The sequence below is a fragment of the Hyperoodon ampullatus genome, assembly GCF_949752795.1.
Source record: "Hyperoodon ampullatus genome assembly, chromosome: 17".
Lineage (NCBI taxonomy): Eukaryota > Metazoa > Chordata > Mammalia > Artiodactyla > Ziphiidae > Hyperoodon > Hyperoodon ampullatus.
The window spans coordinates 67,516,448-67,538,418 of NC_136930.1; the positions used below are offsets into that span (position 1 = coordinate 67,516,448).

The following is a 21,971-nucleotide window of genomic DNA, read 5'->3' on the forward strand; positions in this document are numbered from 1 at the left end:
GGCCTGTCTCCATGTGCCCTTAGCCACTCTGCTCTACTGAAATATGGCTTGATGTCGAATCAGAGAGAGCCTTAGATGTCAGGTTAAGGAATTTTATTCTCTACAATGAATATACTCTGTAATGGAAGGGTCATGGGTGGCATTAAACATTTTTTAATTGTAAAAAAAAAAATTAAGTTTGATCATCAACAGCCAATGATTTATCATCAGTCATGCCTACATAATGGAGCCTCCCGGTTGGTAAATGCATCTACATGCTGGGAGGGTGGCACAGCCCAACTCTACGGGGACAGAAGTTCCTATGCTCAGTATACTTCCAGACCTCACCCTATGTACCTCTTCATCTGGCTGTTCATTTGTACCCTTTATAAAATCCTTTCTAATAAACCGGAACAACTAAGTAAAGTGTTTCCCTGAGTTCTGTGAGTCATTAAAGCAGATTGTTGAACCTGAGAAGGGGGTCGTGGGAAGCCCCAGTATATAGCTGGTTGGTCAGAAGTAGAGGAGGCCTAGGATTTGAGACAGGCATCTGGAGTGGAGGGCAGTCTTATGGGATGGAGCCCTTAACCTCTGGGCTCTACACTCACTCCACACAGTGTTAGAATCAAATGAATTATAGGACACCTAGACGGTGTCTGGAGAGCTGAAGAATTGGCTGGTGTGGGGAAAAAACCCCACACATTTGGTGTCAGAGGCGGTGCTGGAAAACAGTCCAGAATTGGTGACAGAAGTTGTTTTAAGTAAAAACACAGACCCCAGCATCCTCTTTTTGCTCAGGCTTCCAACAATTGCATAAATAAATACATATATTAAATTTCCTGTTTTAAAATACCTAGCAAGGTTTCTGCTTTCCTAGTTGAAATCTGACTTATACAGAGGAACTCACAGAGAGTAGCTTAATTCTTAACCTTACCAACACTATCTATCATCACCAGGTATTAGTGTACCTCTTAATAAAGTGACTCTTTGATTCTCCTTACTCTGCAAAATATAAAGAAAGAGAAGCACCACCCAGGTATTCCTGGGTGCCCAGCTACAATACCATCACACTAGTACTAAAATCTCACCACCAATCCCTAGCACAATGTATTTTATTAGTCTAGTGATTAACATGGAGTTAAGCTACTTGTCTTAAAGAAATATGACATAAACAAAGAATGGAATGAAAATTTGGAGACTTGATTTCTAGTTTTGACTCTATCACAAAATATGTGACTTTACACAGGTCAGTTTACTTGGTAGACTGAATGTCTCACATTTCTTCTGGCTCTGATTCTACATATGGTACGATATGCTGACATCTAGTGGATACACTTAAATTTAGTATTTTAAAAAGAAAAATCTTAGTTAAGCTATTTTATTTTTAAAAATTTTTTTCAATTAATTTATTTATTTTTGGCCATGTTGGGTCTTTGTTGCTGCGTGCGAGCTTTCTCTAGTTGCGGCGAGCAGGGCTACTCTTCGTTGCGGTGCGCGGGCTTCTCATCGCGGTGGCTTTTCTTGTTGCAGAGCACGGGCTGTAAGCGCGCGGGCTTCAGTAGTTGCGGTGTGTGGGCTCAGTAGTTGTGGCTCGCAGGCCCTAGAGCACAGGCTCAGTAGTTGTGGCGCACGGGCTTAGTTGCTCCTTGGCATGTGGGATCTTCCCGGACCAGGGCTCGAATTCGTGTCCCCTGCATTGGCAGGTGGATTCCTAACCACTGTGCCACCAGGGAATTCCCAGTTAAGCTATTTTAAATAAAACACTCACTAGGATGCCTGGCTATGTGCAGTAAGTACAATAAATTAGGAGACCAATGTTGCTCCTTAAATGGAAGTGAGCCATAATAAAAGAGTATTACATCAGATTGTCATGGCATCTTGGAGTCTGATTCAAAGATTACTAGTACTAGTACTCTTCCATGCACCCAGCCATCAAAAATTAAACCACCAATGCAAATTAGCTGCCTGAGTTGCAAATTTAGAAGAAAGCAAAGAAATGCTTCCTGCTCTAACGTCCTGCATTCAGGGACAGACAAAGGTTATGAGAAGGACCAGTACAAAGTTCTGAAGTAAATAACTTAGGAATATACAGGATGGTGTGTGATGGAAATATTAAAGCAAAACTGAAACTCAGAATTACCTATTTTATAAGGATTTATTATGAAAGTTTCTCTCTAAAAAAAATATGATCATTGAACTGAATTCACTTTCTTAAAATTTACCACTATTTTCAAATCCAGGAAAAAATTATATATACCTATAGGTGGTAAAAATATACATGTTAAAATGCAAGGGAGGGCTTCCCTGGTGGCGCAGTGGTTGAGAGTCCGCCTGCCGATGCAGGGGATGCGGGTTCGTGCCCCGGTCTGGGAAGATCCCACATGCCGCGGAGCGGCTGGGTCCGTGCGCCATGGCCGCTGAGCCTGCGCATCCAGGAGCCTGTGCTCCGCAATGGGAGAGGCCACAGCAGTGAGAAGCCCGTGTAACGCAAAAAAAAAAAAAAAAAAAAAAAATGCAAGGGAATGATAAACACAAAATTTAAGATACTGGTTATCTCTGGCAAGGGACAGGGCCATAGGACTGGGAAACTTCAAAGGTTTAGGGAATACTCTAGTCCCTCAATTACTGGTGGATTCATGGAAATCTTTTCTTTTTAGGCTTTTAAATTCACAAATAAAGGTATACATTCTTTTGTCTGTATCAATAATTCTAAAAATTTTTAAACTAAAGCCACTGATGCTCAGAGAAGACATGTGACTCATTCAAAGATGCCCAACAAAAATGACCAGAGTGGAATTCAGGTGCCTGAACTCTCCCGAAACACATGCAGCAATGCATGGATGGTCTATTAAATGAAAAGCTTACCATTATAAAACCCTAACTGTTATATCTAGCTGTTTACAGTGCCTGGTGGTTGCTATTGCTGTTTTAAATCAAACCATCTTTCCTCGGCTCCTATCTGCCAATCACTGTGACAAAGACTGAATAGCTGGCATTGAAAAATTCTCAGACAACTGGAAGAGACCAGAAAGATAACGTGGCATGCTCCCATACAGAAGCATGCCAACACCTCTATGAACATACAGAAAAAGGAACACCTAACCAAAGGCTTCCCAGAGGAGCTGATTCTTAATTTTCTTATTTTCTATCTCTTTAAATTAGGAAATAATTCAAACATTAAAAATATCATATTCACATACTCTATCACCCAGCAATAACTTTTTGCCAGAGCTGCTTCAGACTCTGGCCTACTTTTTTTGCGTAGTTAATCTCCCAACCTCCCCCAACCAGCTTTCCTCTCTTCCCCTCTCACATCTCCTAAGGTAATCAGCATCTTCAAAATACGCTTCCTTGCCAAACATATTTTAAACACTTTCCTGCGAAGGTACGTATTCATAGGCAACATAGTACTGCTCTGCTTTTCAATCTGCATACATGATACACTGTCCATATTCCTTTAAAACTCACTTTTCCCACTCAGTGGTGTTTTGAGAATTATCCACATTCAGTCATCTTAGATGTTACATACTACGCCACTGTTCAAAGAAACGAGTCTGTTTATTCATTCCCCTACTGAGGGACAATGGATGTTCAACTTTTCTCTATTAACGAGTTATACTTTACACACACTACCCATACTTTGTGCCCGTGTAGAAGAGTTTCCACAGAACAGCTATTTAGAAATCAGAAGGCAGCTTTAACTTCACCAGACTGGACCCAACTGCTCTCCAAAGTATTTCTATCAATGCACCGTTCCACTAGCAAAAGACTTCCTCTCTCTTAGCCTCCAAAACCTCAAGCTTTAATTTTTAGATTGTGAAATACCTGATGTGTCAATTTGCATCTTCTTGATTACCAGTAATCAATGTGTATTTCTTTGCGTGTTTATAGGCCATTTGTAAAATGTATGTTCGTGTCCTGTACCACCTGTGCCATTTATGTTTCCCACTGTCTCCCAGCCCCACACCTACCTTTGCACACACTACTTTACTCCATACTGCTGGGGCTTCGGATCTGTAAACGACATCCCCTAGACATCCTGCCCTGCCAGCCGGGTTCCTGTTAGGTTATTTCGATCGCGGCACTAGAGGGTGAGGAGAAGGCTGAAGAGAGAGAGAAGCTTCCTGTTTCTATAGCCAAGACAGACTAGCAGTTGCTGTAGGAGAAGTTCAGTTGGGGTGATTCCGGGACCCAAGGCCCCAGTTAGAGACAGAAGTCTAGCAGAGGTAGCAGCTTATCTCTGGTGGCAGCAGGCAACAACCCACCTTTTTTGTCACTCTATGCCTCTCCTTCTCCCTTTTGCTCTTCCAGTCTTTCTAATACCTTTAATAACCAATCCTCTATGTTACATTCCCTCTATTTGAAATACTCAGAGTAGTATGTTTTCCTAACTTGACTCCAACTGATACACCACCCATTTTTTCCGCCAGCTGGGCTTTAGGAATTCTAAATACCAATCTTTTGACGCTTATACACATGGCAAATACTTTCTCCTAGTCTGTAATACGTCTTGACTTTGTTTATGGTGCCCTTGGTTCCATGCAATCCAATTTTTCATCATTTTCTTTGTGGTCTGTGCTTATTGTTTAAGTAATGCTTCATCCTCAAAACTACCTTACCAATTCTTGGCCTTTTATTCACTCATGTGATTGTCAGGTTCTACAAAAAAAAAAATCTTGATGGGACTTTGATTTGATTTTCCATGAAATATATATATATATATATATATATATATATTATTCTGAGGCAAAATTGCCATTTTTATAAAATATCAACAATTTTTTCATTTAATATATGAATATGGTAGATTACATGAATGTATTTCCTACTTCTAAACCATCCATGCATTCCTGGGATCAACTCTATTTGGTCAGTTAAAGAAATATAAATTCCTAGATATGATTTACTAATATTTTACTTTGGATCATCATGTAAGACCAACCAATAATTTTTCTCTCTGTTCTTGTCTGGTTTTGATATTTTAAATATTGGCTCTTTCTTTCCTATAGAACAGTTTATAGAAGATAGAGCACATCAGTTCCTTGATGAGTTTTATGGGAAAGTTCTTCCAAACATCTTTTTCATCTTTGAACCTCTAGCCTCCGGCAGACATTCTATTATACAGTCGCTACTCAATAAACATTAGTTGAATTAATGAATGAATTAAAGTCCAAGTAAAAAAAGCTTGTTCATCAAAGAGCATATCTAAACGAAGGGCATCCTGTAAAAGGTGTAGCTTTAGGTCAAATGAAACAAACGGCAACTTTACAAAGTAGTGAGTGGGAATTCCCTGAGGTTCCAGTGGTTAAGACTCCGCGCTTCTACTGCAGGGGGTGCGGGTTCAATCCCTGGTCAAGGAGCTAAGATCCCACATGCCGTGTGGTGCGGCCAAAAAACAAAACAGAACAAAACAAACAAACAAAAAACACACAAAGTAGGGAGTAAGTTTATGGAATGTGTTGCCTACAAAGGAGTAATGCAAATATAAGCTCCACAAAGTTGAGAAACCCAATCAAGGGCAAGGTTAGCAGGCAAAGGTTGTTTGCTAACACATCAAAGCCGGTCTAGACAGCACTGATACTTTCCCACAACACCCTTTATCACCACTGAACTAATCGTCATCGGTATTTCTCGACTTCCTATGCATTACAGCAACGAGAGCCCAAATTCTTAAAATCCTGATCCTAAAACACAACAGTCATCCTCAGAAAAATCGCTTTTTAATATATTTTGGCACGGAGGTCAAGGACTACAGACAGGTTCTCATCCACTACATATAAACATTCCGCCTCACCCTCCAAGAATGAGTGCCTCTGATTCCTCTCCCAGCCACCAAACTACAGCAAAAACGGCAAGGAACTTGGGCCTCAATGCCAGGTTAGGAGGCCTCAAGGTAGTGAAAGGATAAAACATGAACCCGTCATCATTCTTTTCCCCTCAGAGATTTCAGAGGAGGAGAAAGAGGGGGGAAAGCAGGAGACCTCCAATCTCAAGGAAATCTTCCAGGATTTGATATATAGGAATAAGCATTTCTAGTTATCTTTTTATGATTGAAATGGTTAAGAGGCTCTTAAAAATTGCCCTTCCGGGACTTTCCTGGCAGTCCAGTGGTTAAGACTCTGGGCTTCGGACTTCCCTGGTGGCTCAGTGGTTAAGAATCCGCCTGCCAATGCAGGGAACACGGGTTAGAGCCCTAGTCCGGGAAGATCCCACATGCTGAGGAGCAAATAAGCCCACGAGCCACAACTACTGAGCCCGCGTACCACAACTACTGAAGCCCACGTGCCTAGAGCCCGTGCTCCGCAACAAGAGAAGCTACTGTAATGGGAAGTTCACGTACCACAACAAAGAGTAGCCCCGCTCGCCGCAACTAAAGAAAGCCCACACGCAGCAACAAAGACCCAACGCAGCCAAACAAACAAAAAAAAGACTGTGCTTCCACTGCAGGGGGCATGGGTTCGATCCCCAGCTGGGGAGCTAAGATCCCACAGGCCGCACAGCACAGCCAAAAAAATGAAGAAAAAAAAAACTGTCCTTCTACTTTCCCTCATAATTTGAATTAAAAAGATAAAATATTCTCTGAAGTGAGAATTCTCTTTTTTTGTTTTTTGTTTTGTTTTTTGGTGGACTGAGGTTCCTTCTTAACATTAATAGTCGCCATGAGGAGTGAAAGATATCAGGCAGAACAGTTTAATATCCAATCATCAATGAGTAAGAGAATCTTAGACCAGGAAGGGACCATCTACACTGGCCTCGGACTTTGAGCTTCCAGAACAGTGAGAAATAAACTTCTGTTGTTTATAAGCCACCCAGTTTATGATACTTTGTTAAAGAAGCCCAAACTAAGACATGCACTAAAATGGAAGACTCAAGCTTGACCATCTAACCTTAGTAAGAACTTATTCTACAACATCGATCTATGCCAAGCAGTCATTTAGCCTCTACTTACTTTACTCCGCATGACTACATCCAAAGAGGAAGTCATTCTGTTTTCAAATGACAAGTTTTTAGACTCAAGTTAATTTTTAAAAACTTTTAAAGAAACTTCAGCCAATAATCAAATGATACACACTTAATCTGACATGAATTCAACCCTCAAGAATCACACACGGGCTTCCCTGGTGGCGAAGTGGTTGAAAGTCCGCCTGCCGATGCAGGGGACACGGGTTCGTGCCCCGGTCCGGGAAGATCCCACATGCCGCGGAGCGGCTGGGCCCGTGAACCATGGCCGCTGAGCCTGCGCGTCCGGAGCCTGTGCTCCGCAACAGGAGAGGCCACAACAGTGAGAGGCCCGTGTATCACAAAAAAAAAAAAAAAAAAAAAAAAGAATCACACAAAACTTGCATTAAGCTGAAACTCACCCACTTGTTAATTTCTCCTCATTGGTCCCAGTTTCCACTGGCCTCTTGGAACCAAACTAACCAAACAATCCCTGTGTTGCTTGACAACTCATTAAATATTTGAAGTAGCTTGAAGTATCTTAAACTGAGGTAAAAGAAAGTTATGTATCAGACTACACACACACACACACACACACACACACACACACACACACACACACACACGCTCACGTATGTAAAAAATTACAAGATAATCTCCTGTCTCGTAATTATGAGGATTTAGCTTCTGAAAGAGCTTTATTTAGAAGGGTTTATTTAGGAAATATTCATCATAAGGACCTTCTTAAACATTACAGACTGAAGGGACTAAGGGCAATAGAACTAATTTTTCCCTGAGTGACTATAACCTAACTTTTATATCCAAAGCACCTTGCAGAGATGCTAACTGAAAGTAATTACTAAATGAAAAAAAAAAAACTCAATGAATGAGATCTTACTGTGTATCACATAATATGCTAAAGTATTACAGATACAGTATTATCTCATAAAATCCTCAACTATTTTATGTGGTTAGTTAGCACCATAATCCTTCTTTTACCTCTGAGCAACCTGAGGTCAGAAAGATTAAGTAACTTGCTCAAGGTCAACAATTAGTAAACAATGAAGGTGGAATTCTCACTGAGGCAAATTTGGCTCCCAACAGTTCTCTTAACCATATCGCCATACTGCTTCTTAGTCATAAATAAAAGTACACATAATTTATCCGAAAGGAGTTAAGAAATTTTTCAATTATTCCTGAAAGAAATTAATTCAATACCAGCATTAAAATTTCTAAATTAGGAATAAAACTCTCACAGAAAAAAAATTTCAAGGAAAAAAAAAATACGATGACTAGAAAAAGACAACAGATGCTAACTAAGAAATGTCCTTAAATATTTCTCTACCTTGTCAGATTGTTCTGTTTGAGCCTGGCACGCTAAAGGAATTTAAAAGGAATTACGGACTTCCCTGGTGGCGCAGTGGTTAAGGGTCCGCCTGCCAATGCAGGGGACACGGGTTCAAGCCCTGGTCCAGGAGGATCCCACATGCCACAGAGCAACTAAGCCCATGGGCCACAACGGCTGAGCCTGCGCTCTAGAGCCCGCGAGCCACAACTACTGAAGCCCGCGCACCTGGAGCCCGTGCTCCGCAACAAGAGAAGCCACCGCAGTGAGATGCCTGCGCACCGCAACAAAGAGTAGCCCCCGCTCGCCACAACTAAAGAAAGCCCACGTGTAGCAACGAAGACCCAACACAACCAAAAATAAATAAATTTATTAAAAAATTAAAAATAAAAGGAATTTAAACGTTTTCCTTGTTCTTGAACTTAAATTAAAATCTCTTACACATAACTTCTCCAGGCTCATCATAATCAAACAGAATACAAAAACAAAATATAAATTTTCTCTTCTTTGTAATATGTTTTAAGATACATACTTCAATAATTTTTCTACATTTTGTACATCTTTAAATCAGTATCTTAAAAGATGATACTATGCTATCTCTCTTAAGAGATAATGCTAAAAAGACTCCAACAGAGGTCATTCATTACACTTCGATCTTTCAGAGGAGGTGGTAATTATAACCGCTTATATATGTTTTATTTATATCATTTTTAAAAACAGTACTCTACTTCAGTTAGGGAGTAGACAGATTCCCTCAGTAAATTTAACAAGCATACTCTATAATTATTTTCAAAGACCATGGTCTGATACCTTTCACTAAATAACGTTATAAAAGCTGATTTACCCAAAAACAAATTAAAAAAACTGATTTACAAAAAATTGGAGGTAATCTACTGTTTCTCAGTATAGTGGAGCATATTAATTTTAAATGAATTTTTGAAACCATTAAGTAAGACCAAAATGCAGTATGTGTATATCATATAAACTTTTTTGAATTAAGTATGCTACCCAATAATTATAGCTTTTAAAGTTTCACATAGCATATACAAGGACAATACTTATATAAATCCAAGGTCAAATGACTTAACTACTTTGAATATTTTTACCATATGTCTACAGTTGCTGGGAGGGAGAAAGGAGAAGAGAAAGGAAGGAAATGAAGGGAATGACAAGGGATAGAAAATCTGAGGCCAGAATATAAGGTTCATGAAATGACTTGAAATCATGTAGCTTAATTCTTTAAATTCATAAAAGAAGGGAACTGAGGACTAGAGAAACTTGGTGACTTGGGCAAAAGCAGCAAATTAGTTTTTTAAAAGTGGGGCTTATTCCAATGACGCTGACAGTGCAGCTTTTAAGAACATCTTTAGAATATGGCATCAGAGTCAGATCACACTGATAGAAAGAATCAAGGACCACAACCAAAAAAAAGGAACAAAACCAAAAAACCCAAACAAACACCATGAAAGCCAGGTACCCCTTCCATGTCCTCTTCAAAACAAATATTAGGGCTATTTTTGTCATCAACCAAACTTCAACACACCTGCCATTCCCTTTATTAGTAGTCAGCTACAAAGGTGTTGGACATTCAAATTTAGTGACACCATTCCAGGCTCTTCCTGGCTTAGGTTGGCATATTCTCATGTATAGTTCATACTCCTGAAGTAAATGGAAGACACTTGGTGACTTCTTACAAGTCTTGACCTTGTTTTGTGCTTCCATAACACAAGCATCAGAGCACTTACTATTTGCATCCTTCCTATGACAATTATGACATTTCTCTTGTTAAACTTTTAGCATCTCAAACTGATATGTTACTTTCTACATGTTTATTTCATGTTTCCTGAACAAGAATGTGAGGTCTTTGAAGGCAAGCACTCTCCAGGGCTTCACGCTTATCTTCTGTTCCCTTTTCTACAGAATATGCTGTTGTTTCTCTGATTATTGATCAGCAAACAGAAGTTTCTTCAAAGCTATTTCGGTTAGAATATTTCTTAAGGAATGGATGTATAACTCTACTTCTTTAAGATTAGTTATACAGAACGTAAAAAACTACACTTACTCAAATATGATGGAGAAAGAAAGGTCTAGCTGACTTTTCACTAATAGGAGTTCTTAATCTGAGGTTCAGAGAGAGAATTCAGTGATCTGCTGAATCTGGATGGGAAACTTCTTACTAACCTCTACGTGAGACTTAGCAATTCCTTCAATTAAGATTATAGGTAACAAACCACAGTAGGAATAGAAATATCTATGAATTTGTCATTAATAAACATCACAGGTATTTTCACATTACATTATAATTACTGCAAACTCATCATTATTTAAAATTACAGTACTTAGCAGAATTGTCACTAAAGCTTATTCTCTAATGTGAGAAGCATATATAATACTCTAACAAAAATTTGCATTTTTAATATTTGTTAACTACATTTCAATACTAACTGGTTTCCTTTTTAATTCTATGCATTTTACTTCATAAAATCATGATTATTAGAATTCATGGAAAAAATGGTTGAGAACTCCTGCACTGTAACACAGAGAGTAGGTGAGATGATTACAATTCCAAAGGACTACTATGATAACTGTCACATCAGTTCTAATAAAATGACAGGCAAGTTTTGAAATACAAATATCTGTTCATAATTAGAAAGAACAGAGACTTTAAGCTGATCATTTTCACTTGAAGAACACAAAGTATGTCTATAGAAAAGTTACATTTTCAAATACCTATTAACTTGTTATAATTAAAACAATTACAGAATTATAAATGGTTAGGTACTCAGGACCCTTTAACGGTAATTATTTTTTTGTTGTGGTTGTGTTCTTTACTTTCAAGACTTTATAAAAGGACCAAAATCCATTATAGGTAGAAGTGTCTTTCCTTCTAGCTAGCTTTCAAATATATATATACATTTTATTTTTAACTACTAGAATTATGGCTTAGACATTTTTTGATCAACTATACTGGTGACAGCTAAAATGACTTAAAAAGGAATTCAAAGAAAAACACATACCTCTCCTATTGAAAGGAAGCTGCAAAAAAAACTTCTAATTAATCTATATTACTTCCCATTCTAAGCCAGAAACTAAACAATATAGGGTATTTCCTACAGACATTTTTAGCAGTTCAATATTATATACAGAACATTTTCCTTAAATTATGTTTAGTCAATGTAGTTTTTTATTTAAATCATAACTTTTCCTTTGTATTTGAATAATCATTCCCCCGAAAGACATATTTACCTTCAGCCAGTGCTGGTGATTCTGTTCTTGTCCCTCTATCTGTTTAAAGAAAGAAAAAAGGAAGAAAGTCTAAAACATTATTATAATTTAAAACAAGTTTTAATTTTATGAAAACTAACAACAAAGATCATCAATGCGATCACATACCACATGCATGAGCCATATATTTCTCCCCTTGGATTAACTCAACAACTATTTATGGAGGACTTACTAAGAGTAAGGCATTATCTTAAGCCCTGAGAAATACCAATAGGTGAAACAACAACCTAGTTGTCACCCTCAAGATATTAAAAGACAAGCAGGTGTACCAAGAAAAGTATACAGTTCTCATCATAGCTTATGAAGCAGGAGATAACAAGAGAAAAAAATTTAGTAATTCTTCTTTATTCACATACCAAGAGAAAAAATTAGTAATTCCTCTTTATTATTGTAAAATTATCAAAAGAGGCATATTTCTATATTCTTATCACAGTTTAAGTTCAGTTTCAATGTATTAAAAAATCAGTTTTATTACAGGCACTAAGATTCTTATATTCCATGACAATAATCTATTATAAGCCAGAGGCACATTGGCAAAACTCACTGAACCACAAAGTCCTCTCTAGGACTGGTTTTACTTTTTCAAAGCCTTATTAAACAATTTTAGGTGAAATGAAATTTTCAGAATGAGTTTATTCTAACTTTGCAACTAAGAACAAAGCCAGATAACAAACTAGCTTAATTCACAGAGTGAGGAGATACATTTGACTAATGTAACTAATTACCTTTATGTGAAATTTTCTTCCCCTAATTACTTATCTTATATAACCCAAGAGTCCTGGATTAACAAATATAACAAAAATTTCTATGTATAAAAGACTGGTAACATCTTGAGGGAACTGGGCACTGTCATCCAAAGCGGGTAAGTGATCTGACACAGTCTTCCCAAGGCCAAAATGTGGCACTGTGTCCCTGACAGATTAAAAACAAAAAACAAAAAACAAACATGAGTCCAGGAACCAAAAGATGAAAAGTAGACTGGCAACCTTAGGCTCCACTGGGTTAAAAATTCTGATTCTGCGGGAGAAGGGAAGGCGCTTCGGTCAGGAGCTACAGGAAGAATTCCAAAGCAATAATCAAACGGGAGAGGAATGAGGGGATGTGGCAGCGCGGGGCAGGGGGGTTCCTGTAGACTGACCCTGACAACCCACGAGGACTTATGGCTGCTGCTACACAACAGACACAGGAGAGAGGGTATCGCGAACCTAGGGGATTCGACTGAGGCTGCCATGCCCAGGGATAACTGTAAATGGGCAGCTGCAGCAACTATGGCCCGACGAGGATAAAGTCACTACAGGCACTGATCCCTCGGGGAAGAAAATCTGGGTCACTCTACCCGGAGAATGGATCAGCCTGTTGAAGTGCTGGCTGAAGGTGAGGAAAATCTAGAATAAGCAGTGGACTGAAATAATGAACGTTATTCCACTAACCCTCCTGCTATAAGTCTGAGGTAGAGACTGTGGCCAGCCACCACCTTGAAAGCTTCGCAGTGAAGGGCAAGCACTCAATGGAGGGTACAAGAGGGAGGGCTGTAGGGGACACCTCTCACGCTCTGCCTCACATCTGCACTCCAGCTGAGGCACCTCCCCTTGGCTGCTTGCTGCACTGGTAGGGCTCACTTCCCGCTCAAAGGCTTTGCAATAAGAGATACCTAATGGAACTCTTCGGCCATCCTGAGTCATAATGAACCTGGAAGCATGAAGGCGTTAATACCAACACCCCGGGCAACCCCTAACCAATGGGGGGATGAGGTCTGGTAGATAAATACCCTCTTCTTCCCACCAAAAGGCATATACTTCATGTCTTCTGAGGGCTTCCTAAGGATCAAGCCCCAGCTGCTCACAGAAGTGACCAGGTCAATAATACACCCTTAGATTGACTTTCCTTCTCTGTTTCACTTGCCCTAGTTCTCCAACTTCTGTTTCTTGTTAATATTTCCCCAAATAAATCACCTGCCTAAAAAGTCCCTGTCTCAGGCTCTGCTTTGGCGGTGACGCCAGGTCGAGACACTTGACCTTCAGGATACCACACCTCCTTCCTTTCTGTCCCACCTTGCTGGACACTCCTTCTTCATCTCATTTGCTGAACTTCTCTTCTCTAAAATCCCTGAATGCTGACATGTCCCAGGGCTCAGTCCCAGGTTCTCCACTCTCTTTGTGACCTCACCCCGTCTCTGACTTTCTGGATCATCTATATAGCTCAAACTTATTTATCCAATCCAGACATTTCTCTCCATCTCCGCACTCTCATAGCACTGCCTACTCAATATCTCCACTAGGATGTTTTAACAGAGACCTCCAACTTAACATGTTCAAAACTGAACTCCTCATCTCACTCCCCAAATCCAACCTACCTGCAGTCTCCCTCATCTCAGTTGATGGCACTTCTGTCCTTACAGTTGCTCAGGTAAAAACCTTGGATTCCTCTGCAACTACTCTTTCTCACACATCCCATATTCAACTCAAACTCTCACCACCTAAAATCTTCATGGCTACTATTCTATCTCCTGTTTACTCAATGTTGAAGGTTCAGCGGCATTAGCAGTATTAGATCTACTATTACTTCTGTACTCAAGCGCCTCTAGAACAGGCACTGCAAAGTTAGATGCTGAGACCATGTTAGAAGTGCTAAGGATGGCTTAATATCTACAGAGTGCCACAGCTATTAACATGCCAGGCTGAAAATACAGGTGATCGATCCAATGCAAAGTACTCATATAAAACAATTTTTAGATGTTATAAAGTAATTAAATAAGTTTTGGAAACACTCAGTAGGCAGAAGAAACAGTCTGAGGGCTATATTTGGTTGATGAACCATCAGTTTACAACTTCTGCTCTAGAACTCTGTATTGTCTATAATTGATATAGTATTAATCCTTAATCTTTTACTTTCCTCTATAAGTTAGGAGATGAATCGGAGATATTTATGTTAAAAGCCTAACCGCTCTGGTTTTCCTCAAAAGCTCCTCTTGGATCAATGCTACTACAAATGGAATGAATAAACACATTTTTGCTTTTTCTGCCAAAGGAAAACTTCCTTCCCTAAGACCCAATGCAGCCACCCAGAAATAAAACAAGTGGTGGCTTGGCTGGCCACTTGCATAAACCACAGGAGAAAAACCAGTGCCACTTACATAAAACCACAGGGAAAAAGCTCCATTGATTCTGTCTAATTTTTAATAAATCAAGAAATAATAAAACACTTGTAACTTTTCACCCTTAGAAATCAAATGTCAGGTCCTAAGTAATGAATATTAGATAATATGTAAATCAGATAATCCAAGCATCTAAAATCTTTAAACCTAGAGGTTCCTCAAGTGTTAAAATTTCTCTGCCTCCAGCAAAACATAAGAGTTATGACTTCAGAGCACTGTCAGCCACATTTACAGCTTTCCAATATTTTGAATGATGGTAAATAAATCTAACTGCATTAAATAAATGGTGTTGAAATAATCCCATGAAAAAATGAGATACAACCTTCTCAACCTAGATTGCATTCCTCCTTCATTTGGGTACATGATAAAATCTAACTGAATTCAATTTGTTTCAGCTCCCCTTAACATACACAAAGCAATTTAAAAAGCCATCTTAGAAACAGAAAAGAGCACTTGAAATAAAGGGCCTATTGACCGTGTTTGCAGATCAGACAATACTACAAAAGTCCATTATTACATAATTCCAACAAATATCTGATTAAGTTTTAAATTTGAGAACTTGAAAAGGTTATTCTATATCTATTTGAGAAAAAAGAAACATGTAAATCTATAATATTTTTTGAAAGACAGAAGAACAGGAGAGATGGACTCATCCTACTCATTAAAACTTTGTGGAACTGGTATAGATATATATTGAGGGGAAGAGAACAGACATCAGAATAGGCCCAACTGTATATAAATGTAAAACAAAAAAACACCACCAAATATTTATCAGAAAGTCTATATATGTATACAGCACCAAAATAGATACCCTACGAGATACTATGATGAAAAAGACTGACTGTGCTCTCTAAAAATGTCTAGTCTTACTATAGCAATTAAAATGTTCACGGTAAAAATGAGTAGCACGAGAAACAGCTACATACAGTGCCGTGGCAATTACAAAATTCCAGCTAGGAAATCAGGTATTAGAAAAGATTTTATGAAGCTATGGAGCTCTGGCAGCTGAAGTAGATTTTGAAGAATGAATAGCATCTGGACAAGAAGGTAAAAAGTACAAAGAGAACATTCCATGTGAGGAATGTATAAAGTAGTCATCACAGGGCAATGAAGAAAGAAAACGTTATTTAATAAATTGTGCTGACATAATTCCATGGAAAACTAAGACACAACCTTCTCAGCCTACATATTCTAGATAGAGAAGAGTTTAATTTCTTAAAGCTAAATCTCAAAAAATAGAAAAGAATACCTTACTTATCTTTAGACGAGTAACTTGAAGCACTATAAGAAATTTAAAGTGGAAAGAGAGAATCAATCATATAAAAATTTTAAATAAAGGAAATCTAAAATGTTTTAATAGTTCATGTAAATATACACAAAATCACATCAAGAGGGGAAAAGATTATCATGGTAATTTGTATGAGAAAGCAAAACAGTAAACACATATATGAAAAAAAATGTATATTCCCTAATAATAAAAAGGAAATATAAGCAAAGTGGTTTATAACACTGATTCTGGAATGAGATAAACCTGGGCTGAGTTTCCACTTATTTAAATTATTAGGTTATTTGTAAAATGTTATCTGAGCATCAGTTTCATTTATCTGTAAAATAGCAAAAATAATCTTAAAGATTGTGTGAAGATTAATGGAAATGACAGTTTTGTTGAACATAATCACTATTTTTCTCATTTAATATTAAAATTACAACAATATATACATATCTATTTTGACATTCTGTCTCAAGTATACTATACTTAAAAGTATCCATGTCTAAGACACAGCAGAACTCAAATACATGAATACAAATCTCAGGCTTCTATGTCATTCTACACCATAATTACTACCACAAAGCTGGTTTCATCAGAAGAAAGTGTGAAGGTTACATTAAGGGCCCCACTCCGTGCTATACCAAGAACTACATTTTCTATATTGATAAATTATCAAGGTATATATAATATATATCATCAACCTTGATATTATGTAATAATTAATACCTTATTTAACTATATAATCCTTTGATACTACATAACTTAAATATCAAGTATATTTTCACATCTTAAATTGGCACTATCAGTAAATTCTTAAACTCTGTTGTAAACTCATGCTCCCAAAGGTATAAACTATAGACATTTCTCATGAGTCTAAAGAAGTATTATCTCCAGGAAGAAGTAAATTTACAAGTAACAGTTGAATAGACAGCTGCAGGTCTTCAGAACATGACTTTATTTTTGTAGGTTCTAAAAACTTCTTATAATTTTCATTTTCCCTTTTACTATAAGAGCAACACATGCTCACTAAACAAAATACATAGGGAAAATAGAAAGAAAAAATATCACTACCTGTAATCCCACAACCAAAGCTAACTACTTGTAACAATTTATTTCATTCCCTTCTAATGCTTCTTCTATGCATATCTGTACACAATTGAACACCATTTTCTTTGTATGTGTCCTGTTTTTTATCATTCATATCATAAGCACCGTTTTCACATCATTAAAAATTCTTCCCAAATCATTACATCCCATCCTATCATATGGGTATATCACATTTTTTCAAACACTTTCCTACTACTGTACATGCTATATCCAGGGCCTCCAAAAGTACATAAAGACTTTGTGCAGATTAGCAAAAGCTATCCCATTCTCATGTTATGAACTGGTATTTTATTGTACAACTTGAACAACTACACAAGGTAGCTGTGCCAGGGTTGGGGTTCCAGAGCCCCAGCAAGCAACAGGTCTGGCTGTGCACACACGTATCCCTACCCATGAGTCACGCTCTTGCGTACTCACAAAAATAACCCCTGGACATCAAGGCACAATATGCCTAAGCCAGTGCCAGACACGCCTGCCCCAAATTTCTCAGAAGAGACTACGACATTAGTTCCTGTCAGAGGGGGTGGTAGGGGTAGGGAGGTGGGAGTTTGAGGATCATCCCCTAAAAGGGCAGGTAAGTGAAAAAACAATCTCAAGGGATACCTGGAATTGAATCCAGACAAGACACTGTTGTACACACCAGTGTGGCCGTGAGTATGAGCACTCCGGAGTCCAGACACGCCACAGGTGCTGTTGTGCATCTATATACCAGGCAACCGCTGCTCCAAAGTGTGGCCAGAAGGCCTTGATCCATAACCCACCCATGACCTCAGAAGTGACATTTCTGTGTTGTGCCTGATATATAGATGTGGCCCCTTTGTGCAGAGAATAATGTGAATAATTATCCTGGCTATGACCAACACAAATCTTGGTTGAAATAAGTTTAAATTAAGATACGTAGAGGTCTTGACACCTAATGCCAAATTGCTTTACAAAGGTGTGTTCCAATCTATACTGTCATCAGAACCATGCATCCTGGACAGGAGCTTCATTGTTTAAAAAGTGTGCCTGTGGGGCTTCCCTGGTGGCGCAGTAGTTGAGAGTCCACCTGCCGATGCAGGGGACACGGGTTCGTGCCCCGGTCCGGGAAGATCCCACATGCCGCGGAGCGGCTGGGCCCGTGAGCCATGGCCGCTGAGCCTGCGCGTCTGGAGCCTGTGCTCCGCAATGGGAGAGGCCACAACAGTGAGAGGCCCACATACTGCCAAAAAAAAAAAAAAAAAAAAAAAGTGTGCCTGTATGTGTGCTTGTACACATACACATACAATATGGTGCCTTCTTCCACACTGCTTTTATTGAACTACTAATATAGTAGTTTTTCCTCTGCATTTGTAAAACTAACCCTTTCTCATTTTTCTATCAAGGCCTTACTTATTTTTAAGAGGATCACTGTCAAGTTTCAACTTCCTAGATCAGACACTCAATATAAATGTATATGATAAAGTTAGATACGGTCTTTAAATATTATCTTTCTGTCTACTAGGCTGCCATTTCATATGTACTTACGGTGTTTGAGACACTATGCTAAGCACTTGGCATGATTTATTTCATTGAAGACTAACAATCTAATGAGATTAAAATTATTACCTTCTTTTCCTTGATGAGGCTTTAAAGGGTGAAGCAGCTTACCCAGAGTCACGAGAGAGGGAGGGGGGAAGGTAGAGAAGAAGGAAAGGGAAAGATGGGGAGGAAGGCAGGGAATAGGTGAGAGAACTATTTTTCAGGAAAATGTTAAAGCAGTAACAGTTACAATATTCCTTTCTGTAAATGTGACTTTCTGTAAAATAAATACTACTTCCCTACTAACTTCCTCTGTAAAATTACGATTCCTTAAAAAACAACCCACAGCAGCATAACTGGAAACCCTGAGGCAGGGGCTTAATAAAAATGATCACCAGGCTTTGGGAACATTATGCAGAACCTTCTTACTTCTGGATCTCCTGGCTACCGTCATCGCCTTGCCCTGATTACTCGACTTTCTACAACGGGATTTCTCTAATACCTAAACTCAGGTATGTTTTGTTTTTATTTTGTTTTGTTTTTTGTTTTTGTTTGTTTTTGTTTTTGCGGTACGCAGGCCTCTCACTATTGTGGCCTCTCCTGTTGCAGAGCACAGGCTTCGGACGCGCAGGCTCAGCGGCCATGGCTCACGGGCCTAGCCGCTCCGCGGCATGTGGGATCTTCCTGGACCGGGGCACGAACCCGTGTCCCCTGCATCGGCAGGCGGACTCTCAACCACTGCGCCACCAGGGAAGCCCTCAGGTACGTTTTGGAACATACGGCAATAAACATACTGTAAGATGCATTTGTGGACAACAGGTGCTGCAACCATCCCAACCTAAAGATTCCACAGGCTTAAGATATATTCTGTAAAACAAATACATACCCTATTTTGCAGTCCCATAAACTCAAATTCTGTAAAACAAATACTTGTTTCAAAGAGAAGAGTTTTCAGTGTTGTTCATGTAATCTACTCCATATATTCAAAATCCCTTATAAAATTTACACATAGGATTTAATTTTAAAGGAATGGTAAATAAGAAGGGAGGTAATAACAGGAAAAATTTACAATTCTATATGTAAGGAAAATATCATTTTCCCTAGGGTCAATTTTAGAAAAGATCAAATAAATACCTACTTGTTTAATTATACTTCCTCCTAAGAACATAATGCTCCAAAATCATCATAAGTCACTGTATTAGCACTGAAATGACTATCTTTTCCAGCTTCTTGCCCGGTTTCATCACCTCCACCCCTCCCACCACTGCCACTCTCTCCACTCCTAGTCCTACTCTGAATTAAAAAGTTTAAGAAAACAAACTATGACTAAATTTGGTTCATCTCAGAAATGCAAAGTCGGGTCAGAAAACCTAGAACTGATTTTTACCACATTAACAAATTAAAGGAAAAAACTCACATATGATCAGGTAAAGATGCAGAAAGAGCTTCTGATGAGAGCTATACTTACTTGTAATTTAAAAAAAAACTTAGCAAAATAAGAATAGAAAGGATAAAAGGTATCTACCTCTACCAAAAGCCTATAACAAATTAAATCATTCTTAATGAAGAACTGTTAGAAACGTTCCCTTTAAAATCGAAGTGAGACAAACATGTCTGCTATTACTACTTCTATTCAACACCGTACTGCAGGTTCAAGCCAACTTTAAATGTCAAGAGAAAGAGATTAAGGGTCAAAAAAATTTTAAGGAAAAATCAATTCATTGATTGAGTTTGGCAAGGTAACTGAATATTATTATCAATATGAAAATCTCAACTGTGTTTCTATTTTCCAGTAAAAAGCTCAAGAGAGAATTTTCCCCACAGACACAATTTACAATAGCAAAAAGAGATACAGTAACTAGGAATAAATCTAACAAAAGTTCTGCAATATATGCAGGGAAAAAAATCATAAAACCTTATAAAAAGCCATAAATAAATGTAAAGACATGTTCGTAAGAAGACTCAATACTGTAAGAAATGTCAATTCTCTCTAAAATTCATGTAAATATTAAATGCATTTCCAACCAAAATCCCCAAAGTATTCTTTTATAAAATTTTATAAGCTGATTCTAAACTTTACGCGAAAAAGCAAAAACTCAAAGAACAGTCAAAACACTCAAGGAATCAAACAAGACAACTTGCCCAATCAGATATCAACATGTAAAATAAAACAGGGGCTGCCCTGGTGGCGCAGTGGTTAAGAATCCGCCTGCCAATGCAGGGGACACAGGTTTAAGCCCTGGTCCGGGAAGATCCCACATGTCTCGGAGCAACTAAGCCCGTGTGCCACAACTACTGAGCCTGTGCCCTAGAGCCCACGAGCCACAACTACTGAGCCCACGTGCCACAACTACTGAAGCCCGTGTGCCTAGAGCCCATGCTCCGCACAAGAGAAGCCACCGCAATGAGAGAAGCCCGCGCACCACAATGAAAAGTAGCTCCGGCTCGCCACAACTAGAGAAAGCCTGCGCGTAGCAACGAAGACCCAACACAGCCAAAAGTAATTAATTAAAAATAAATAAAACAACAGTAATTAAGACAGAATGGTATTAACATAAAGACAAAGTGGCAAATGAAAGACAGCACACAGTCCAAAAGCAGAATGCATGGTACAGGAACAAATACAGACTTTTATGAAGAGAAAGTAAATGTTAAGGGACTGCACTGCAGATCACTGGGGAAAAGAGACTGTTGCATAAATGGAGCTGGGGTAATTGATTATTCACATAAAAAATAAAATAAAATCCCTATCCTATACCATACATAAACCAATTCTCACGGGATTAAAGACTTTAACTTGAAAGGCAAAACTCAAACTTTTACAAGAAAATACAGGAATGGTTCTTTACAATCCCAAGGTAGGGAAGGGGTGTTTAATTTAAATGAAATATAAAAAGCACTAACCATAAATGAAAAGACTGATAAAACTGATTATATTAGTATCAAAAACCTGTTTATCAAGACACTTTAAAGAAACTGAATATATAAACCACTGAACTACAGAAAGATACTGACAATGTATATAACAGAGAAAGGATTAGTATGTAGTATACAAAGAACTGCTAAACTCATAACAAGACAAAGAAATCAATGGAAAAAAAGGCTCACAGTCATGAAGAGGCATTTCAATAAAAAGAAGCACAAAAGGCAAATCCTCAGCCTTGACATTTATCAGCTAAAACAATTTGAAATACCATTTTACACCCATTAGATTAGTAAAAATTAAGAACTCTAACAATATTAAGTGCTGGCAGAAATGGATATCAATAGGTACTCTTAGATACCCAGTATGTGGGATTATAAATTGCTACAATCACTTTAGGAAACATTTGGCATTATCTTGTTAAAGTGAACACTGCATACTCTACAATCTAACAGCTCTACTCTCAGGT

General features: G+C 38.4%; 1 protein-coding gene across 1 annotated transcript in view; it reads right to left on the reverse strand.

Moving 5' to 3' along the window:
* CYRIB (CYFIP related Rac1 interactor B) overlaps window positions 1–21,971 on the reverse strand; it is a gene marked incomplete at its 5' end in the record, with an annotated part of 154,123 nt that overhangs the window by 42,134 nt on the left and 90,018 nt on the right. The window contains one exon of the mRNA XM_079722389.1: window positions 11,510–11,548. Coding sequence (XP_079578515.1) covers window positions 11,510–11,548 — 39 coding nt within the window. The remainder of the gene's footprint in view (window positions 1–11,509; window positions 11,549–21,971) is intronic.